Source organism: Neoarius graeffei, chromosome 3 (genome assembly GCF_027579695.1).
Source record: "Neoarius graeffei isolate fNeoGra1 chromosome 3, fNeoGra1.pri, whole genome shotgun sequence".
In the NCBI taxonomy this organism is placed as follows: domain Eukaryota; kingdom Metazoa; phylum Chordata; class Actinopteri; order Siluriformes; family Ariidae; genus Neoarius; species Neoarius graeffei.
This window is the reverse complement of record NC_083571.1, coordinates 99,189,307-99,211,756: the sequence shown is the minus strand read 5'-3', so window position 1 is coordinate 99,211,756 and position 22,450 is coordinate 99,189,307. Positions and strand designations below refer to the sequence as shown.

At 40.2% G+C, this 22,450-nt stretch overlaps 1 protein-coding gene across 1 annotated transcript; it reads right to left on the bottom strand.

Annotated features, from left to right (window-relative positions):
* Nucleotides 1-501: 501 nt before the first annotated feature.
* Nucleotides 502-20,689, bottom strand: gzf1 (GDNF-inducible zinc finger protein 1). Its single transcript, XM_060917755.1, has 6 exons — nt 20,601-20,689; nt 18,271-19,563; nt 18,089-18,183; nt 17,839-18,006; nt 11,714-11,871; nt 502-1,545 (listed from the first exon to the last, which is right to left on the bottom strand). The coding sequence occupies exons 2-6, from the start codon at nt 19,542-19,544 to the stop codon at nt 901-903; spliced, it is 2,340 nt and encodes a 779-aa protein (XP_060773738.1). The 5' UTR covers nt 19,545-19,563; nt 20,601-20,689; the 3' UTR covers nt 502-900.
* Between the last annotated feature and the right edge of the window lie 1,761 nt (nt 20,690-22,450).

Genomic DNA, 22,450 nt, shown 5'->3' with positions numbered 1-22,450 from the left:
AATCATTTTAGATATGTTATTTTATATTGAAAAATTAGCTGTCTCGGAGAGGACTTTTTTTGACACAATTACATACTAATTTGATCAAAATAGTCTGAAAACTTACTGGCATTCAACATTAAAACTTAACTATGTTTCCAATGATATGGAACCAAATATTTGTTTTATGGTATAAAGAATGATTTAAGTGCATCCCTTTTGGAGCTACCTATGGTCAAAAAAAAGCACTTTTTCTAAATGACACGAGTAATTTTGCTAAATATGACACACACTGCCATACATTCACCAAAAATAACGTTATCACCAATTTTTTTTTTTTTTTGCATGGTAAATAGAGCGATCACAGGGCTACAATAAACAACCAAGTTTATTTAGTCAAGCCTTTTGATATGGAAGATAAGTGTTAAATATGATTTTTAGCTTGTGTACCCTGATTGTAAAACAACCCTTATATGAAACATTGTGGCCAAGCAAAATATAGAAAATACTAGAATTCAGAGGTTTCATTAACTTCCAATTTATTGATCTGTTTGTGCAATGGATATACAATATGATCGACTGCCAGCCACATGAAACATTATCACATGACATTATTTTAAAAACCCACTGGTAGTGTCTTCAAGATCTTTAAGCCACACAACATAAAGCCCAAACAATTATTTTAGGGCGTGTCTGATAGCCCCAGTCTTACTGTACCATTTAATTGGTTCTACTGAAAAACTGATCGGTCAAAGAAACAGCTTAATTGTCCCATTAAGAGAAAAGGAATGTTGTTTCTGAACAACATAATTTTCTATACAATTAGGCATTACTATATTAGAAGAAAACCATTAAACACCTAATTGATAGTGTAGAGATCATGTACGCTGAAAGCCTTAAACTACTGTTTTCTGTACGTGCTCAACTGTTCCCTCCTGTAAGTTTTGACTGCCGTGCCTCCTGAACCTGCTCCACCTCTGACGGTGCGGTTACACATTCACGCGGTGTAGATAAACGGACTTCGACTGGAGAGAGAATGCTTTCTGGGACTGCTGCTACAGGTGCTTCTGAAGTTGCTGAAGCCAAGATGGTATTAGAAACAGTGGCTGGTTCACTGAGCGCGACCGTGCCGGTCAGCGAGGCTGAGCCAGAGATGGAATGTGCAACCGAGAGAGGAATGGAGAAAGGCAGAGCAACAGGAATGCTGACAGTGGAGCTCTCCAGCGAAATGACACTGGCTCCGTCTGCAGTGACGATGGGCTGTAGTTGTGTACCAGGCGCCACCTCGGTCTGGATCACAGTCAGGTTGCCCAGTGTTCCATGACTGACCACAGTGATGGTGCCAGGGTCAGGCCATTCTCCAGAGATGGTCACTGGCTCCTCTGGCACAGACACAGTCTCCTGGTTTTTAGTGTCTGTTTGATCCTCCGTTGCCTGATGTTCATCTGCATTCACTTTTGCCTTCTCCTTCCTTACAGACGAACCTTTTTGCTTCTTAACACGTTCCTCTACATTACCCTCCAACACAACAAGGTAATTCTTCCAAGGTGTGTCTTTGTCGTGGGTCTTCATTTCACAAAATATACACAGATAAGAGATTAAATTAATGAACAAACATAACTTCAAGCAGTTTATCCCTTGCTCATTTTTATAAAAAGTACAGCTACCTTCTACAGTGCATTACAGAATTGACACCTTCATAAAATTCCACCAAAAAAAAAATAATTTTTGAACTCAAATGCAAATGGTTTAGTGCATTGGTTTCTACAAAACCCTGGTTTCAAAATTACTGGCACCCTTGTAATTACTATTTTGTGGCACTTAACTTGAAAATAATAGCACCGAGTATCTTCCTGTAATAGCCAACAAAGTAATACTTTATATGGGACATTCCACCGAATGGGTGCCATTTGCTTGTTGTACCACTCCCAAATTAAACTTAAATTTGTTATATCTTTTCAACACTGATTATAATAACATATTTAACTATTCAAAATGTGTATTGGTCAACCTCAGGCTACGTTACAAGGTTTGGAAGTCAAAGATGGCTGCATTTTTTTCAGTCCTGTTCCCAAAACTCTGAAAGTAACAGGACTGAGTTTTTACCCTAGGATTAGCTAATACATGGAATTAAGCTACATGGTGTCATCACTAATAGCATGACCACACTTAGCACATTCTAGTGATTTACCAAAAATCTGTATTTTTAAAATAAACAAATATCTAAGAAATAATTTAAGTAACAGTATGTTACCTAGTATGTTGACATTGACCTTATCAGTCAAAGTTAAAAAATCAAATATACAGAAAAGTAAATGAGAGAACTAACTTTTGGTCTTCCCATGGCCTTCAGAAGACACAACTGATGCAACTTCCTGTTGAGCATGTGATTTATGGAATGTTCAAAATTTGTCAGATGGGGTAATATGTTTGGGTAACAGGACTGAGTGAAAACCCAGGGACAAGACTAAAATGTGTATTTTAAGATATCGTGGATTTCTTATGAAAAATATATTTAAACCATGGATAGGATATGGAGTCACACAACAGTGCAAAAGAAATACCGTTTCTGAAGGATTTTAATCATAATATTTCATAGTTAAGTATAGAGTGCGGGGACAGGTAACACATGCTATTTTTCAGTGTTTTAGGTAGTTTTTATTAATCCTTACAATTATATACACATCTTAAATTTGCAATCAGATCAATGTGCAGGACATTCTGCATAATAAGGAAATGTATTTTAAAGTACATTTTTATGTGCATTTATACATATAATTTTCTAGGGATGTAAATGGCACCGATTTGGTGGAATGGCTCCTATATGTACAGGCTTTAAATTCGGTACAATCCCATGGCCTTAATAAATCAGTCGTGTGTGTGTGTATATATATATATATATATATATATATATATATATATATATATATATACACACATACACACACACACACATATATATACACACACACACACCCAAGTGTACATCTATCCACTCCTTGAACACCATCATGAAGTTTGCTGACGACACCACTATAGTGGGACTAATATCAGAAAATGATGAGAAGCCCTACAGAGAGGAGGTTCAATACCTGGTCCAGTGGTGTTTGGACAGGAGGGCTGAACGATTTTAAGAAAAAAATTGAATTGCGATTTTTCTGGCAGATATTGCGATTTCAACCACGATTTTTTTTCTTTAAATCAAGTTTCAGTGCAAATTAATTAATACAATGAATTCCATAAAGCTAATGCAAGAATGAAAACTGAGGTCAACAGATCTCAAATGTAGGCCTGTTTATTAACATTGAGTGCCTGAGGAACAAGTTATAATAAAATAAAAAGAGAGCCATCTTTAAGTAAACTTTTGCTTCTTTTACTTTTCCCATCTACAACATATCAGACATAAAAAAAAGGTTGATCAATGGCTCAGCAGCATCAAAATATTGCACTTTTGTAAAAGAATGTACATAAGCATTATAAATTATAACTAGAGCCAACAATTCCCCTGTGGGAAATAAGAGTGATGCAGTGGCTGTAGCAGTCGCTACTGCAGGGCCCCTCCCTCCTGTGAGTGAGTGAGAGAGAGAGAGAGAGAGAGAGAGAGAGCGCGAGCAGCCCCTCTCCCACCCGCGCGCTCAGACACAGAGACAGCGCAGTTTCTCCTCACAGTGCTCCCTCCAAACAACGGGGATTTACACGAAAACGGAAGGAGATATTCACAAAATTCTTTCACACTGAGTGCCACAAGGCTTTCCTGAACGTAATTTTTTTGTCTGTAGTGTAAAAAATGAGGACAATTTATTGACGAAACAAAACATGGGTCAGTTTAGGAGCACTGAGAAAAACCGCGGCTTTGACGATCCCAAAATCGTGTTGTCTGAGATCGCGATTTTCGGTCGAAAACGATAGATCGTTCAGCCCTATTGGACAGTAACCTGGTACTGAACACATCCAAAACAAAGGAGGTTGTTGTGGACTTCAGGAGATCCAGAAAAACAACACCTCCCTTACATAAATGGTAAAGAGGTGGAAAGGGTCAACGACGACAAATTCCTGGGACTCCACATCATAAAGGATCTGACGTGGATCCTAAACATCTCTCACCTGGTGAAGAAAGCTCAGCAGAGGCTTTTCTTCTTGAGAAAGCTTTAAAAAAGCCAAACTCCCCTCTCGGCTCTTAGTAAACTTCTACAGGAGCACAACAGAGAGCTTGCTCTGTTACTGTGTCACAGTTTACAACCCCGATTCCAAAAGAGTTGGGACAAAGTACAAATTGTAAATAAAAACGGAGTGCAATAATTTACAAATCTCAAAAACTGATATTGTATTCACAATAGAACATAGACAACATATCAAATGTCGAAAGTGAGACATTTTGAAATTTCATGCCAAATATTGGCTCATTTGAAATTTCATGACAGCAACACATCTCAAAAAAGTTGGGACAGGGGCAATAAGAGGCTGGAAAAGTCAAAGGTACAAAAAAGGAACAGCTGGAGGACCAAATTGCAACTCATTAGGTCAACTGGCAATAGGTCATTAACATGACTGGGTATAAAAAAGAGCATCTTGGAGTGGTAGCGGCTCTCAGAAGTAAAGATGGGAAGAGGATCACCAATCCCCCCCAATTCTGCGCGACAAATAGTGGAGCAATATCAGAAAGGAGTTCGACAGTGTAAAATTGCAAAGAGATTGAACATATCATCATCTACAGTGCATAATATCGTCAAAAGATTCAGAGAATCTGGAAGAATCTCTGTGCGTAAGGGTCAAGGCCGGAAAACCATACTGGGTGCCCGTGATCTTCGGGCCCTTAGACGGCACTGCATCACATACAGGCATGCTTCTGTATTGGAAATCACAAAATGGGCTCAGGAATATTTCCAGAGAACATTATCTGTGAACACAAATCACCGTGCCATCCGCCGTTGCCAGCTAAAACTCTATAGTTCAAAGAAGCCGCCGCATCTAAACATGATCCAGAAGCGCAGACGTCTTCTCTGGGCCAAGGCTCATTTAAAATGGACTGTGGCAAAGTGGAAAACTGTTCTGTGGTCAGACAAATCAAAATTTGAAGTCCTTTATGGAAATCAGGGACGCCGTGTCATTCGGACTAAAGAGGAGAAGGACGACCCAAGTTGTTATCAGCGCTCAGTTCAGAAGCCTGCATCTCTGATGGTATGGGGTTGCATTAGAGCATGTGGCATGGGCAGCTTACACATCTGGAAAGACACCATCAATGCTGAAAGGTATATCCAGGTTCTAGAGCAACATATGCTCCCATCCAGACGACGTCTCTTTCAGGGAAGACCTTGCATTTTCCAACATGACAATGCCAAACCACATACTGCATCAATTACAGCATCATGGCTGTGTAGAAGAAGGGTCCGGGTACTGAACTGGCCAGCCTGCAGTCCAGATCTTTCACCCATAGAAAACATTTGGCGCATCATAAAACGGAAGATACGACAAAAAAGACCCAAGACAGTTGAGCAACTAGAATCCTACATTAGACAAGAATGGGTTAACATTCCTATCCCTAAACTTGAGCAACTTGTCTCCTCAGTCCCCAGACGTTTACAGACTGTTGTAAAGAGAAAAGGGGATGTCTCACAGTGGTAAACATGGCCTGTCCCAACTTTTTTGAGATGTGTTGTTGTCATGAAATTTAAAATCACCTAATTTTTCTCTTTAAATGATACATTTTCTCAGTTTAAACATTTGATATGTCATCTATGTTCTATTCTGAATAAAATATGGAATTTTGAAACTTCCACATCATTGCATTCCGTTTTTATTTACAATTTGTACTTTGTCCCAACTTTTTTGGAATCGGGGTTGTAGTACACCAGCTATACTGCAGAGAACCGGAGAGATTTGGAATGTATAGTTAAGACTGCACAGAGGATTGTGGGGACGAAGTTACCAAATCTGGACATGGTTTATGTAAGAGGGCTAACAACATTATCAAGAACTCAACACACCCAGGTCATAAACTGTTTGTCCCGCTCCCATCAGGCAAAAGATATTGCTGGGTTTCAGTCACGTGACTTCTTAGTGGTTTTACCAGAAGTGAAATAGCTGGTGGTCTAAACAGCTGCCACAGTGCAAACAACTAGCGATAAGTTATCACAGAGTAAGCTCATAATCTAGAAGCCACTGCTCGCTTTAGATATATTCAGAAGATTGCTATGTGCAATGGAATCGACCCCTACAGTCTGGGAAAGAAGGATGTCATACGATCTCGAAAACTACCCTTCAGTCAGGTTCCCCAACATCTCGAACTATCTGGTGTTGCAGACGTCCTTCTACACCGCAAAACAGATGAAAGTGTGGAAGAGTATGGAGGCTTACAACTTTTTTGTAACTTTTTTTTGCTGGGTAAAGGACCTCGGTATCAAATCGCTGCTGAAAGAATCCTGGATTGTTTTTGCCCGTGTAAGCATTTTTTTTTAAGCTTTTCGTTCGCATCTTTACAACGAAGCGCTGCAAGTTGAAGTGTAAACAAACGACAGTTCGCTTGATTCTCACTTGTGTTGGCTCTTATCTCTCAGCTAAATCATTCACAAAGATAATCAGAAACCCCTTTAAAGACCTGGATCTTAGTTAAACAAGATGGAGAAGTGATCACGGCGCATTGTAACTGTACGGCTGGGGAAGAATTTTGTCGCAACCTTCATGCATATGGACCTCATGAGGAGTAAACAAAGAAACAGCAGGGGACTTTAGCGCTTCGTGTCTTTAAAAAAAAAAAAGGTACCGCAAAATAACATGGAGCAAGAAAAGTATTTGGAAAACACTAAGGACAGAGCTGAGAGGGAAATACAAACTTTTCACCAAGTGATCACTGCAAACTCGACCATGCTTCGACTCGGGTGTCTTCGATTTCAGCGAGACGTTCAAAAGCCACCTTTCTCGACGTCTTTTTATGAAATCCTGTGTTCATTCACCCTTTATTAGTTCACAGGGAACCCTGAAGAAACTTTTTAGTTTCATGGTTTGATCGATTTGAACAACCAAAAACAATGCAAGTGTAAGGCATTTTTCATGTGATCAATGAACCTTCTCCGTACAAACGCTTTGTCAACTGAGCTTTGGTAGACCACCAGCTAAAGTTTTGAATAACTAATGAGGCGGTTGTGACATCACCTGAAACCCAGCAATAGGAGCAGAGCATGCACAAGTAGACTGAGGAACAGCTTCTTGCCTAGAGCTGTAGCCTCCATTGCACCCTCCAAGTTGCTGCTAACGCACTGAGCACTTTACATTCAGGACTGTAAATACAATTATTACAATATGCTTGCAGTGCACTTTATTTTACTGACTTGATCACTTTACACATAGGATCAGTTTACACATAGGAACGTAAATACACCTAGTACAACTGTGCAATATCTGTCTACACCGCAATTCCCCCACTTACTTTACCTTGTATTTTATTTATTTTTCATCTCTGCTATTTTCTCCGAGTCCTACCAAACTAAGTTTCGTTGTATAACTACAATGACAAAGTCTTATCTCATCTACTGTGACGCTAACCATTTCCATATTTTGGTTTACATTTGCGATTCTGTTCTGGTTGCCCACATTTGGCTCAAGCTACATGCTCGTGTAAAAACATGGGATATATGTGACCTAACACAGTAGGTATGAAGAAGTATTATATGTACAACCCCAATTCCAAAAAAGTTGGGACAAAGTACAAATTGTCAATAAAAACGGAATGCAATAATTTACAAATCTCAAAAACTGATATTGTTTTCACAATAGAACATAGACAACATATCAAATGTCGAAAGTGAGACATTTTGAAATTTCATGCCAAATATTGGCTCATTTGAAATTTCATGACGACACATCTCAAAAAAGTTGGGACAGGGGCAATAAGAGGCTGGAAAAGTTAAAGGTACAAAAAAGGAACAGCTGGAGGACCAAATTGCAACTCATTAGGTCAATTGGCAATAGGTCATTAACATGACTGGGTATAAAAAGAGCATCTTGGAGTGGCAGCGGCTCTCAGAAGTAAAGATGGGAAGAGGATCATCAGTCCCCCTAATTCTGCGCCGACAAATAGTGGAGCAATATCAGAAAGGAGTTCGACAGTGTAAAACTGCAAAGAATTTGAACATAAATCATCTACAGTGCACAATATCATCAAAAGATTCAGAGAATCTGGAAGAATCTCTGTGCGTAAGGGTCAAGGCCAGAAAACCATACTGGGTGCCCGTGATCTTTGGGCCCTTAGACGGCACTGCATCACATACAGGCATGCTTCTGTATTGGAAATCACAAAATGGAACCAGGAATATTTCCAGAGAACATTATCTGTGAACACAATTCACCGTGCCATCCGCCGTTGCCAGCTAAAACTCTATAGTTCAAAGAAGCCGCCGCATCTAAACATGATCCAGAAGCGCAGACGTCTTCTCTGGGCCAAGGCTCATTTAAAATGGACTGTGGCAAAGTGGAAAACTGTTCTGTGGTCAGACGAATCAAAATTTGAAGTTCTTTATGGAAATCAGGGACGCCGTGTCATTCGGACTAAAGAGGAGAAGGACGACCCGAGTTGTTATCAGCGCTCAGTTCAGAAGCCTGCATCTCTGATGGTATGGGGTTGCATTAGTGCGTGTGGCATGGGCAGCTTACACATCTGGAAAGACACCATCAATGCTGAAAGGTATATCCAGGTTCTAGAGCAACATATGCTCCCATCCAGACGACGTCTCTTTCAGGGAAGACCTTGCATTTTCCAACATGACAATGCCAAACCACATACTGCATCAATTACAGCATCATGGCTGCGTAGAAGAAGGGTCCGGGTACTGAACTGGCCAGCCTGCAGTCCAGATCTTTCACCCATAGAAAACATTTGGCGCGTCATAAAACGGAAGATATGACAAAAAAGACCTAAGACAGTTGAGCAACTAGAATCCTACATTAGACAAGAATGGGTTAACATTCCTATCCCTAAACTTGAGCAACTTGTCTCCTCAGTCCCCAGACATTTACAGACTGTTGTAAAGAGAAAAGGGGATGTCTCACAGTGGTAAACATGGCCTTGTCCCAACTTTAAGATGTGTTGTTGTCATGAAATTTAAAATCACCTAATTTTTCTCTTTAAATGATACATTTTCTCAGTTTAAACATCTGATATGTCATCTATGTTCTATTCTGAATAAAATATGGAATTTTGAAACTTCCACATCATTGCATTCCGTTTTTATTTACAATTTGTACTTTGTCCCAACTTTTTTGGAATCGGGGTTGTATTATATGAAGGAATACTGGCACGCAATATTATTTTGTGAATAGCAAGAAAGCAACACTTCTTTGTGACACACCTAAGCGTAAAAGTTCTATCATTCTGTTGTTAAAACCCATACGCCATTGCAAAATTACTGCAACCGGCAAACCTGATCCCGTCATAACAGTTTGAAGGGCACGGTGTCATTTATTCTCGAGGATGTAACATTCCATCCTAATCAGAAGCGGTTCACTGGACCTTCAACTGCGTATTAACCATCAACGTCAGACCAAAACCCCCTAGCCCATTCTAAAGTCTGATGTGTTTGGACACCTCCCCTTCATTATATAAGTAGCGAGGGGATTAATAAAATAGAAAATAAAACAACTAAACAAACTCAATTCAATAAACTAGGAAAAGTGAGAAATTAAGCAATAAAACAGGAGTAAATGATAAGACTGCATAAAGCCAAGCTATTTTAAGTGATTTTTGTTGTTTAAAATAATGAAATTGCATTTTTAAATTTTTTTTTTTATAAACTGGCTGTAATTTTTGTCTTCAGTTATATTTTAATGCATTAGAACAGACAGAAATGACTTAACATTTTGTGCATTTCATATTTTGGGGATTGAGAGCCAATTAAAAATATAGAGGTTTATCAAGAATGAAAGCAGTTCTAATGAGTGAGTTTTTTGTTAGACGAAGATATTTAGTTTTTCTTTGGGACATCTGAAAAATTGTGTGTGTGTAACGTTTATTTCATCGAATCATTTATGAAGGTTACCAATGATTCTACAGGGCACTGTAGGTGCACTTTTTAGAGATATACATTTATATTAGAGGATATTACACGGTTGCATGAAGATATTAAGTTTATTTTTTTGTGTTGAAAAATATCACGACTGAGCGAAACGTGATCTCTACATTCGCCACTCAAAGATAAACTTCATATCTTCGTGCCACCATGTAACGTTCTTTATTCTGTCCACGTTCACTGGATATGAGCAATCATGCACTGATTGGCTCCTCTACAACTAGGATATCAGCTCATATACCGTGAGTAGAGAAAAACAAAATGGCAGAGCGTGTTGCTGAACCAACAGAGGACGAAACAAGATCAACTGTGAGTTATTGCTCACTTGCGTATCCCCCCTGTTCTCGCTTATATCAGAACGCAAGCGATCGAAGGAATAGAACACTTATTATGAATGTTGACGTCAACAAATAATGAACCCTGAAACAAGTAAGTAAAGAGCAGTGTCTCTCCCCAGGGATTTCAAATAGCATCCTGGTAAACTGTCATTATGAAATAGCATTTTGCTTCTTGAAACAGCGTCAAAATCCACCCTGAAGGTTTCGTAAATGCACTCAGTCGGTAAACAGGAAGTTGATGTGCGACAGAACTGAAAATGGTAAATGCGGTATAGAACCCAAAGCTGAAGCTCGGTACCAAATATCAAGCAGTTGTGAATTGTAGTTGCTGAGAAAAATGTTACAAAAATTTTGTAAATCCACCGTATACATGTTTTGTAAATACATTCAGTCGGTAAACAGGAAGTTAATGTGCGACAGACCTGAAAACGGTATAGACGGTATCGAACCCCAAGCTGAAGTTTGATTCCAAGTGGCTATGATTTATGGTTGCTGAGAAGAAGGGTGTTTTGGACGGATGGACAGCAGTAAACCAGTATATCCCCCCTCCTTTGGAGAAGAGAACTCTACTCAACACCCCCCCCCCCAAAAAAATGGAATAAAAGTATTTGATGGTAAGAACGTATTTTTTCCCCCCCAAGAACTATTATCGCATTTTTCACAAATTGCTACCATCATTTTGCCAGTTTGCTTAAATTCTCAGCAGAAATGATTTTGTTGGACGTTCTGTATAAAGTTTTTATTTATCGAATTTGAAAAAAATAAAAATGCTGTTTCTCAAAATCCAGTGAATGTGGATAGAATAAGTTATTGCACTCAATCTTGTCATACATGGCTTAAAGCCGACTCGGCACTATCGTCAGCTATCAGCTCATGTACGACTCAGTTTTGTGAAATAACTTGTATAGACAGATCCACAAAAAAAAAAAAAAAACCTCGTTAATCAAAAGAATTTCAATTTTGAATCGGTCCACCATTTTAACAACATGTGTCAAGTCAGCAGGAAAACACTGGGAGTGATGTCATTAGAGTGAAATATGTCACTCAGATCTGCAATGTATTTCGTATGAAAAATGCAAATTTTTCAACACGAGAAGATAAACTTCATATCTTCAAGCCAGCATGTGATGATATATAGACACACGCAAAAATAAAAAAAAAGTACTCAAATTTATCAAAAACAAGTCATTGATTTCCTCACGAGCAACAAACAGAGACTTATGTCTCATTTTTGGATCGCCATGTCCCGGCTGTAGCTCGTATGAAAAATACACTCATGTCCGTATAAGTAAAAGTGCTTATGTAATGTCTGATTTCTGTATTACATCATCAGCTTACCAAAGTGTGTCGGCGGACAGTAGATTTGTCTGTAAACGTTCGGCCACACATGCTGCACATGTACGGTTTCTCTCCTGTATGGATCCTCTGATGCCTCTGAAGAGCATTGAGCTGGGTGAACTGCTTATTACAGTCTTGACAGTGATAAGGCCTCTCACCTGAACAGAGCATATCAGGAAAGCAGAGCTCATTAAAATTTCTCTCATGTGTTGCCTGAGGTAGATGAAAAGTTTCTTAGAAATCAGCTGTTATTAAAGGAATACTTTACATTGAACTATTATTCCTGGGAGAAGTTAGTGGTTGTCTCCCGCTTTGACGTCGCGGGAGAAATTACTAGCACAGTCATAAGAGCGTTTAAAAACCTTAAACATAAGGGATAACTGTCGGTTTCACTCTTGGCTTCTAAAAACAAAAATAGACTGGTACCAAAATTCAAAAAAAAAAAAAAAAGTGCTTATTTAAGGAGTTAAAGGCATTTTTGAGACAAAGTCGGCAAACAGTCTTATTTTGTCAATTTGGGTGTGCCGAATTCAAATCTGCAATATGCCGAGCTCTATCTGACCTCTGTTGACCTCTAGAGGTCATTGAACTTTGGGCCTGTAAACGTCTCAGCTGAACCCAGTTTCTCAGCTTTCTAAGGAATGAAATGTACCAAAATGATTAATGAAGTTAGCAAATGGCCTTGTTTGTTAAATGTTTGGGTGCTGAATTCATTTTTCATTTGTAAAATGACATATGACCTCTGATAACCTCAAGGTCATTAAACTTGGCCTATAGGCCTATGCATTTAACGGCATTTTTAAACTGACTTTACTCCCCCAAAAAGAATATGAACAGACAAAAAACAAATAGAAAGGAACAAATACAACATTAAATGCCAGTCCATGTACAACCCCGATTCCAAAAAAGTTGGGACAAAGTACAAATTGTAAATAAAAATGGAATGCAATAATTTACAAATCTCAAAAACTGATATTGTATTCACAATAGAACATAGACAACATATCAAATGTCAAAAGTGAGACATTTTGAAATTTCATGCCAAATATTGGCTCATTTGAAATTTCATAACAGCAACACATCTCAAAAGTTGGGACAGGGGCAATAAGAGGCTGGAAAAGTTAAAGGTACAAAAAAGGAACAGCTGGAGGACCAAATTGCAACTCATTAGGTCAACTGGCAATAAGTCATTAACATGACTGGGTATAAAAAAGAGCATCTTGGAGTGGCAGCGGCTCTCAGAAGTAAAGATGGGAAGAGGATCACCGATCCCCCTAATTCTGCGCCGACAAATAGTGGAGCAATATCAGAAAAAAAGAGTTCGACAGTGTAAAATTGCAGAGAGTTTGAACATGATCATCATCTACAGTGCATAATATCATCAAAAGATTCAGAGAATCTGGAAGAATCTCTGTGCGTAAGGGTCAAGGCCGGAAAACCATACCGGGTGCCCGTGATCTTCGGGCCCTTAGACAGCACTGCATCACATACAGGCATGCTTCTGTACTGGAAATCACAAAATGGGCTCAGGAATATTTCCAGAGAACATTATCTGTGAACACAATTCACCGTGCCATCCGCCGTCGCCAGCTAAAACTCTATAGTTCAAAGAAGAAGCCGTATCTAAACATGATCCAGAAGCGCAGACGTCTTCTCTGGGCCAAGGCTCATTTAAAATGGACTGTGGCAAAGTGGAAAACTGTTCTGTGGTCGGACGAATCAAAATTTGAAGTTCTTTATGGAAATCAGGGACGCCGTGTCATTCGGACTAAAGAGGAGAAGGACGACCCGAGTTGTTATCAGCGCTCAGTTCAGAAGCCTGCATCTCTGATGGTATGGGGTTGCATTAGTGCGTGTGGCATGGGCAGCTTACACATCTGGAAAGACGCCATCAATGCTGAAAGGTATATCCAGGTTCTAGAGCAACATATGCTCCCATCCAGACGACGTCTCTTTCAGGGAAGACCTTGCATTTTCCAACATGACAATGCCAAACCACATACTGCATCAATTACAGCATCATGGCTGCGTAGAAGAAGGGTCCGGGTACTGAACTGGCCAGCCTGCAGTCCAGATCTTTCACCCATAGAAAACATTTGGCGCTTCATAAAACGGAAGATACGACAAAAAAGACCTAAGACAGTTGAGCAACTAGAATCCTACATTAGACAAGAATGGGTTAACATTCCTATCCCTAAACTTGAGCAACTTGTCTCCTCAGTCCCCAGACGTTTACAGACTGTTGTAAAGAGAAAAGGGGATGTCTCACAGTGGGAAACATGGCCTTGTCCCAACTTTTTTGAGATGTGTTGTTGTCAATGAAATTTAAAATCACCTAATTTTTTTTAAACGATACATTTTCTCAGTTTAAACATTTGATATGTCATCTACGTTCTATTCTGAATAAAATACTGAATTTTGAAACTTCCACATCACTGCATACCGTTTTTATTTACAATTTGTACTTTGTCCCAACTTTTTTGGAATCGGGGTTGTACATGTGACTTACTTTTCACAATGAGAATGCCTAGGCGATCACCTTACATAACATTGCATTACATTTAGCGGTTATTGTTTATACAAAGCTACTGAAAAAAGGACAGATTCAGCAGCATACAAAATGTGGGGGCATACAGGTTAATCAGGGTTAGTATATATGAGTTTTTTTCTTTGTTGTTTGTTTTTTGTAAAGGCTTTACCCCGTTTAAAACAAAACAAAAAACAAACAGCAAAGAAAAAAACCTCTCATATATACTAACCCTGATTAACCTGTATACCCCCACATTTTGTATGCTGCTGAATCTGTCCTTTTTTCAGTAGCTTTGTATAAACAATAACCGCTAAATGTAATGCAATGTTATGTAAGGTGATCGCCTAGGCATTCTCATTGTGAAAAGTAAGTCACATGTACATGGACTGGCATTTAATGTTGTATTTGTTCCTTTCTATTTGTTTTTTGTCTGTTCATATTCTTTTTGGGGGAGTAAAGTCAGTTTAAAAATGCCGTTAAATGCATAGGCCTATAGGCCAAGTTTAATGACCTTGAGGTTATCAGAGGTCATATGTCGTTTTACAAATGGAAAATGAATTCAGCACCCAAACATTTAACAAACAAGGCCATTTGCTAACTTCATTAATCATTTTAGTACATTTCATTCCTTAGAAAGCTGAGAAACTGGGTTCAGCTGAGACGTTTACAGGCCCAAAGTTCAATGACCTCTAGAGGTCAACAGAGGTCAGATAGAGCTCGGTATATTGCAGATTTGAATTCGGCACACCCAAATTGACAAAATAAGACTGTTTGCCGACTTTGTCTCAAAAATGCCTTTGGGTGTCACAATTCTGGATTTTGGTACCAGTCTAAAAAGCAAGAGCTTCTTTATTTTTTCCCCCAATATACATGTAACAGAGACAGCAAACACTGGACACACAGTTTCAGAACGCAATGCAGCTATATGCCACAAGTTGCACCAAGTTACAGCATAGACTAGACCAGGCTCAGCTAGTTAGCAATCTAGGAGATAATAAGCAGGCTTGTCGTACTCAAGTACAGGACTCGTGCCTTAATGTTAAGGACTTGTGACTTGACGATGACTTGGACTCATAAACTGGAGACGAGGGCTTTGATTTTTTTCCTTTATTGTTTTGTAACATGCCATAATAATTTGGCACAAGATATTTATATCTACATTAAAATTTTATACTACTTTTGTGCATTAAAACGCACATTCGCCTGTTCATAAGTCATGTTCAGGAACAAACTAACATTAATGGCACTAAAATGCCTGGAGAGAACGCCCCGAGGATTGCCTGCTTTGCTAAAACAGACTTCTCGTGCAGTGGGGGGGAAAAAATGCATTGCTACGTGTTCCATATGTAGAAGAACTATCGAGGAGACAACGGGGACAACCTCGAACTTCAATCGTCATTTGGTAAGACTCCACCCAGAGAAGGAAGTGACACGCTATGTTCATTGCTTTGTTGATAGCGGGGCTTGCTTGCTGAGCGATGAACTAGCTAGTGTTAATCCTCTCATGTTATTTGCCCTGTTGATAGTGGGCGGGGCTTGCTGAGCGATGAACAAGCTTTTTATCTGTAGCCTGTTAACTAAAATGGGGGAGTCGAGCAGTAACATTAGTCCAATACAGCAGCAGAGACGCTTTCACATCAAGGCAGCAACAGCCACCGTCAAATGGTGCGATTGGAGGCTGGTTCTCAGACTTGAAATTTATTTTAATGACTTGACTCAGACTTGAACAATGAGGACTCAATTGTGCAGTTATTGCTGCACAAGGGGGTCACACCAGATACTGAAAGCAAAGGTTCACATACTTTTGCCACTCACAGATATGTAATATTGGATCATTTTCCTCAATAAATAAATGACCAGGTATAATATTTTTGTCTCATTTGTTTAACTGGGTTCTCTTTATCTACTTTTAGGACTTGTGTGAAAATCTGATGTTGTTTTAGGTCATATTTATGCAAAAATATAGAAAATTCTAAAGGGTTCACAAACTTTCAAGCACCACTGTAGTTAAATGACATTAACAGTTTCCTACATTACCCATAAACAATGTGAAAATTAGACCAACATGATGTTGAAAAATGTTGAAACTAAAAAAAAGCAGACTTGCATTACAAAATTATTAGATGCGACTGAAGATATGTTTTTTACCAGCAGGGAGGTCCGTATCGTGAAATATCATGACCAAGGTCTTGAAAGTACTGACCGAGGCTAAGGTCACGGTATTTCACCACACGGACCGACCTTAAGCTGGTAAATAATATATTTTTTTTCTTTACCAAATTCTAACAGAAAACGAGAGCGCCCGAAAGGGAAAACCGAGCTGAGCCGAGCTGCCATTTTGAATCCTCATTCACGGCTGTAATGTAAATGGCTTCCTCCTCGGTATACAAGTGCACTTCCATGGCAGGAAAAAAAAAAAACTAAAATTTTGCCACCTATGTAGTCCCCTACTTATACAAATAGGAGTCATTCAGGATTCAGCCATGTTTTTGCTCGGTGTTAGCAAATTACAGGTTTTAGCTTTCTCCTGAAATGTTTTATTTTATTTCTTCTTCCTCAGGGTAGTAAAACTCGCTTTCGCTGTGAACACGGTCATTATCTCTATCCATGCTGTAAAATTAATGCTATTCTCCTGAGAAATGCTGGCAAAAATTTATAAGATTTTTGATAATCTTATAAATAAATCTTATAAAAAAAAAATGTTGATAAAAAATGCGACTATGTTTGCTGTTGTTGTGAACGAGCGAGTCGCCAGAGGTCCGTAACTGGGGCCCGTACCGTAGGATACAGACCTGCTCACCAGCCAATCAGAGCACAGGATTTGGACCGCGAAAAAAAAAAAAAAATGTTATTTACCAGCTGGGAGGTCCGTATTGTGAAATACCGTGACCGAGGTCTTGAAAGTACTGAGCGAGGCCCTCTGGGTCGAGGTCAGTATTCAAGGCTGAGGTCACGGTATTTCACCATACGGACTGACCTTAAGCTGGTAAATAATATATTTTTTCCTTTACCAAATTCTAACAGAAAACGAGAGCGCCCGAAAGGGAAAACCGAGCCGAGCCACCATTTTGAATCCTCATTCACGGCTGTAATGCAAATTGCTTCCTCCTCGGTATACAAGTGCACTTCCATGGCAGGAAAAAAAAAAAAAAAAAAAAACCTACATTTTGCCGCCTATGTAGTCCCCTACTTATACAAAATTGAGTCATTCAGGATTCAGCCATGTTTTTGCTCGGCGTTAGCAAATTACAGGTTTTTAGCTTTCTCCTGAAATGTTTTCTTTTATTTCTTCTTCCTCAGGGTAGTAAAACTCGCTTTCGCTGTGAACACTGTCGTTATCGCTATCCATGCTGTAAAATTAACGCTATTCTCCTGAGAAATGCAAAAATAAATGTTGACAAAAATTGCTACTATGTTTGTTGTTGTGGTGAACGAACAAGTCACCAGAGGTCCGTAACCGGGGTCCCCGCTCACCAGCCAATCAGAGCGCAGGATTTGATGGAAACCGGACCACGAAAAAAATAACACGTTAATTATAAAGACTAACGTGCACTAGGTGCACAGGGTGGATTTTCCCTTTAAAAGAAAGGAATACCTGTGTGAATTTTCATATGTTGATGAAGTGAGTTGCGCTGTGCAAATGCTCTTCCACAGTTTTCACACTTGTATGGCTTCAAGCCTGAATGGATTCTTGCATGATGTTTCAGGTATTCTTTAGAGGCAAAGCTTTTCCCACAGTTTTCACACATATAGGGCTTCTCCCCTGTAAAGATAAATATCATACATAAATAACTTGCCTCTCTAAAATTATTCTCTCGGACAGTGCAGATTATTAATGCAAGCACCTGTGTGGGATCGCTTATGGTAAGCCAGCATGTGGTTCTGTGTAAACCTGGCATTACACAGATCACAAGCAAAAGGCTTCTCTCCAGTGTGGATTCTGAAGAACATAAAGCAAGATGTTGAAGCGTTACAAAATTGGCGTCCCAAAAAGGAAATTCAAAACCATTTCAAATAGCTTAACTACCTCTGGTGTGTCTTGAGTGCTGAGCTCTGGGAGAAGCGGGCTCCACACTGATCGCAGTTGTATGGTTTGTCTCCCGTGTGTGTCCTCTCGTGCAGAGTCAGAGCCGTCCTTGAACTCAGAGATTTGCCACAAATCAGACAGTAGTGTCGCTCGGTTCCGCCCTCATGCACCTGCCTCATGTGTCTCGTCACATCTTTTTTGCGTTTGAAGGCCTTACCACACATGCCACAAAGAAAGAGCCTCTCATCATTGTGCACGTGCCGCTCATGAATCTTCAGGTTGCAGCGGTTGGCAAAGGTCTGCTGGCAGATGCCGCAGCGGTACGTCGTGTCAGTGTGGATCCCATGACTAACCTTAACATGCTTTAAATAGCTCTTTTCATAGCGAAACGAACGGATACACCGGTCACAATTATACTTGGTGCTAACTGGTTTGCATTCCTTTTCGTCTGCAGCAGTGGGTATGAAGTCAGATTCTTGAAACTCTTCTTCTGACATGTCACGGTTCAAAGTGCATGGCGATTCAGAGCCACTGTCAGCGACAGCCTCCTTCTGGGTTAAATCTGGATCAGTAGTAACATCTGACTCGGCTTCTCCGATCTCTACTGAGATCTCATGTGGTGCCTCGGATTTGTTTTGATTTAAGGAGTCAGAAGCCTCAGGTGGAAATACTGCTTTGTGGTACGGCTTCTTCTTGTTGAAGTCTACAACAACTCTGCGGCCTGCTAACCTGCTGCTCCTCCTGCCCTGGAGTACTATTTTTTCCCCTCTCTCAGTGCTTATGGTTTTCAGTGTAATTTGAAGTTTTTTCCTTTTATCTAACGCTCTCTTGACAGCCTTTTTTGACCTCTCCTTCAGTAGTTTTCCTTTGCAGGCACTGGCACTTTCAGATTTATGATTAAGTTTGGTATTACAGGCTTCCACTAGGTCTTGGCAGTCCAGTAGCTTTGCCATGTTTAAAATGCGGTCAAGACAGCTCTCCTCAACTTCTATTTTCCCAGAATACACATACTCTAAGAATTTGGTAAAGCTGTCAGGTGAAATAGTATTTAGGAATAATTTTTCCACTCGCTCCTGGGTTAACAGGAGGGTCTTAAAATAGCCACTGGATGCAGCAAGTACTATTTGGTGGGCCACAAATTCTTCCAGTTCCCCGTGAAAATCCACTTGCACTGTGATATCACACAGGTTCCCCGTGACTCTTAATTTCCACATCGCCCCAAGTAAATGCTCAGGGTATGAGCTGGATAGGAGCTGAACCACTTGATCTTTCATTTTCCTCAGCTGTCCTTTCCTGAAAAAGGGACAGGTACAGGGAAAGGTGAATACATGCAACTAAGCTCTTTCACGTCCCCGTGCTGTTTTCTGTTTCGGTCTTTATCTTAACTGAAACGGACAAAGTAAAATACATCATTTAAACATGAACCTTAAATACTTTTCAAGTACTAAAAATGTTAAATCTTATATAGATTAGATTAAATAGAACTTTATTGATGCCTTTGGGAGGGTTCCCTCAGGGAAATAAAAACTCCAGCAGCATCATTACAGGATAAATAGAGAATAGAAAAAATAGAGAAAACTTCTAGATAAATTAAATTATTTACATATACAAATATTAAAAAAAAAAGAATAAGATATGGGAAAAGAAGAAAAAAAAACAGGTTAATAAGATTAAGAGGCCCTGACTAAAATGTTTTGCTAGCTCAGTGAATTTTCTATTTTCTGAAGAATACAATTTTATCTCATTTCTATCAGTAAGTCAGCTAATCTCTAGCTTGGCTACCTACACATAAAATGTAGCTAGCTGGTGAGTTAGCTAGCTAGCTAGCTAGCTGGTGAGTTAGCTAGCTAGCTGGTGAGTTAGTTAGCTAGCTAGCTAGCTGGTGAGTTAGCTAGCTAGCTAGCTGGTGAGTTAGCTAGCTAGCTAAGGCTACATAAGCTAGCGCATCAGCTAATTAAGACACTCTTCAATAAAACCGTTTTAATATTTGGTTTTCAGTTATTGAATGTATGAAGGAATAATAGCCTTTAGGCAAATATAAACCCTTGTAACTATAACGCATTTCGTCCTGCTAGCTAGCTACAAACTTTGGCATAAATAACAAACCCAACGTTAATCAAGTACTATCGGCTAACTAGTGAGGCAAATTGTTATTAGCTTAGCTTTAGCAAGCTACGAGTTTGGGAGAAGCTAAGAGCATAAACTTTACACATGAAACTGAAGCAACTAGCTGCACAAAAGTGCTTTCGGTGAGCTCGACTTGTTTAGTGCAGTCTATGCGCAAAGGACTGAATGGAGAGTTTACATAGCTGTTACTGGAAATGTCTTACCGTAAGCTCGGTAAAATGGCAGCCCTTTACAAACAAACGGCCGTCTGTGAAAGTATTTCCTGTAGAAATCGCACCCAGCTCTCAGTCCGCCATGTTGGAAACGAAACATGGGAATTGTAGTTTTATAGTCTCACCGCTCAGGACTTCCCTTACTGTATCTACACAGGAGGATTTCAAAACTAGAGCGGTGGCTATAATTATCGACACCTTAAAGCAGTGGTTTTCAAAGTGGGGGCCGCCAGGGGGCGCTGGGGGGCCTCAGAAAGTTGGAGGGACGATAACAAAAAAATTGCGAAAAAAATTATACTTTTTTAAAAATAATTATTATTAAATATATTGTAATTAGGCGGCACGGTGGTGTAGTGGTTAGCGCTGTCGCCTCACAGCAAGAAGGTCCTGGGTTCGAGCCCCGGGGCCGGCGAGGGCCTTTCTGTGCGGAGTTTGCATGTTCTCCCCGTGTCCGCGTGGGTTTCCTCCGGGTCCTCCGGTTTCCCCCACAGTCCAAAGACATGCAGGTTAGGTTAACTGGTGACTCTAAATTGACCGTAGGTGTGAATGTGAGTGTGAATGGTTGTCTGTGTCTATGTGTCAGCCCTGTGATGACCTGGCGACTTGTCCAGGGTGTACCCCGCCTTTTGCCCGTAGTCAGCTGGGATAGGCTCCAGCTTGCCTGCGACCCTGTAGAAGGATAAAGCGGCTAGAGATAATGAGATGAGATGAGATATTTTGTACTAGGGCGGCACGGTGGTGTAGTAGTTAGCACTGTCGCCTCACAGCAAGAAAGTCCTGGGTTCGAGCCCAGCAGCCAGTGAGGGCCTTTCTGTGTGGAGTTTGCATGTTCTCCCTGTGTCTGCATGGGTTTCCTCCGGGTGCTCCGGTTTCCCCCACAGTCCAAAGACATGCAGGTTAGGTTAACTGGTGACTCTAAATTGACCGTAGGTGTGAATGTGAGTGTGAATGGTTGTCTGTGTCTATGTGTCAGCCCTGTGATGACCTGGCGACTTGTCCAGGGTGTACCCCGCCTTTCGCCCGTAGTCAGCTGGGATAGGCTCCAGCTTGCCTGCGACCCTGTAGAAGGATAAAGCGGCTAGAGATAATGAGATGAGATGAGATATTTTGTACTAGGGCGGCACGGTGGTGTAGTAGTTAGCACTGTCGCCTCACAGCAAGAAAGTCCTGGGTTCGAGCCCAGCAGCCAGTGAGGGCCTTTCTGTGTGGAGTTTGCATGTTCTCCCTGTGTCTGCATGGGTTTCCTCCGGGTGCTCCGGTTTCCCCCACAGTCCAAAGACATGCAGGTTAGGTTAACTGGTGGCTCTAAATTGACCGTAGGTGTGAATGTGAGTGTGAATGGTTGTCTGTGTCTGTGTCAGCCCTGTGATGACCTGGCGACTTGTCCAGGGTGTACCCCACCTCTCACCCATAGTCAGCTGGGATAGGCTCCAGCGTGCCTGTGACCCTGTACAGTGCCTTGAAAAAGTATTCATACCCCTTGAACTTTTTCACATTTTTCCACCTTACAACCATGAACTTGAAAGTTTTTTATTGAGATTTTATGTGATAGACCAACACAGAGTAGCACATAATTTTGAAGTGAAATGAAAATGATAAATGGTCTACAAAATTTTAAACAAATAAAAATCTGAAAAATGTGGTGTGCATTAGTATTCAGCCCTCTGTACTCTGATACCTCTAAATACAATCCAGTGCAATCAATTGCCTTCAGAAGTCATCTAATTAGTTAATAGAGTCCTACTGTGTGTAATTTACTCTCAGCATAAATACACTTGTTCTGTGAAGGCCTCAGTTGTTTGTTAGAGAACAATGAAGAACAAACAGCATCATGAAGACCA

Coding starts and splice junctions, on each gene's coding strand:
- gzf1 (XM_060917755.1), bottom strand. CDS start 19,544: ATGAAAGATCAAGTGGTTCAGCTCCTATCCAGCTCATACCCTGAGCAT. Junction 18,184..18,270: donor GCACTCAAGACACACCAGAG/GTAGTTAAGCTA, acceptor TATGTTCTTCAG/AATCCACACTGGAGAGAAGC. Junction 1,546..11,713: donor CTGTCCGCCGACACACTTTG/GTAAGCTGATGA, acceptor TGTGAAATGAAG/ACCCACGACAAAGACACACC.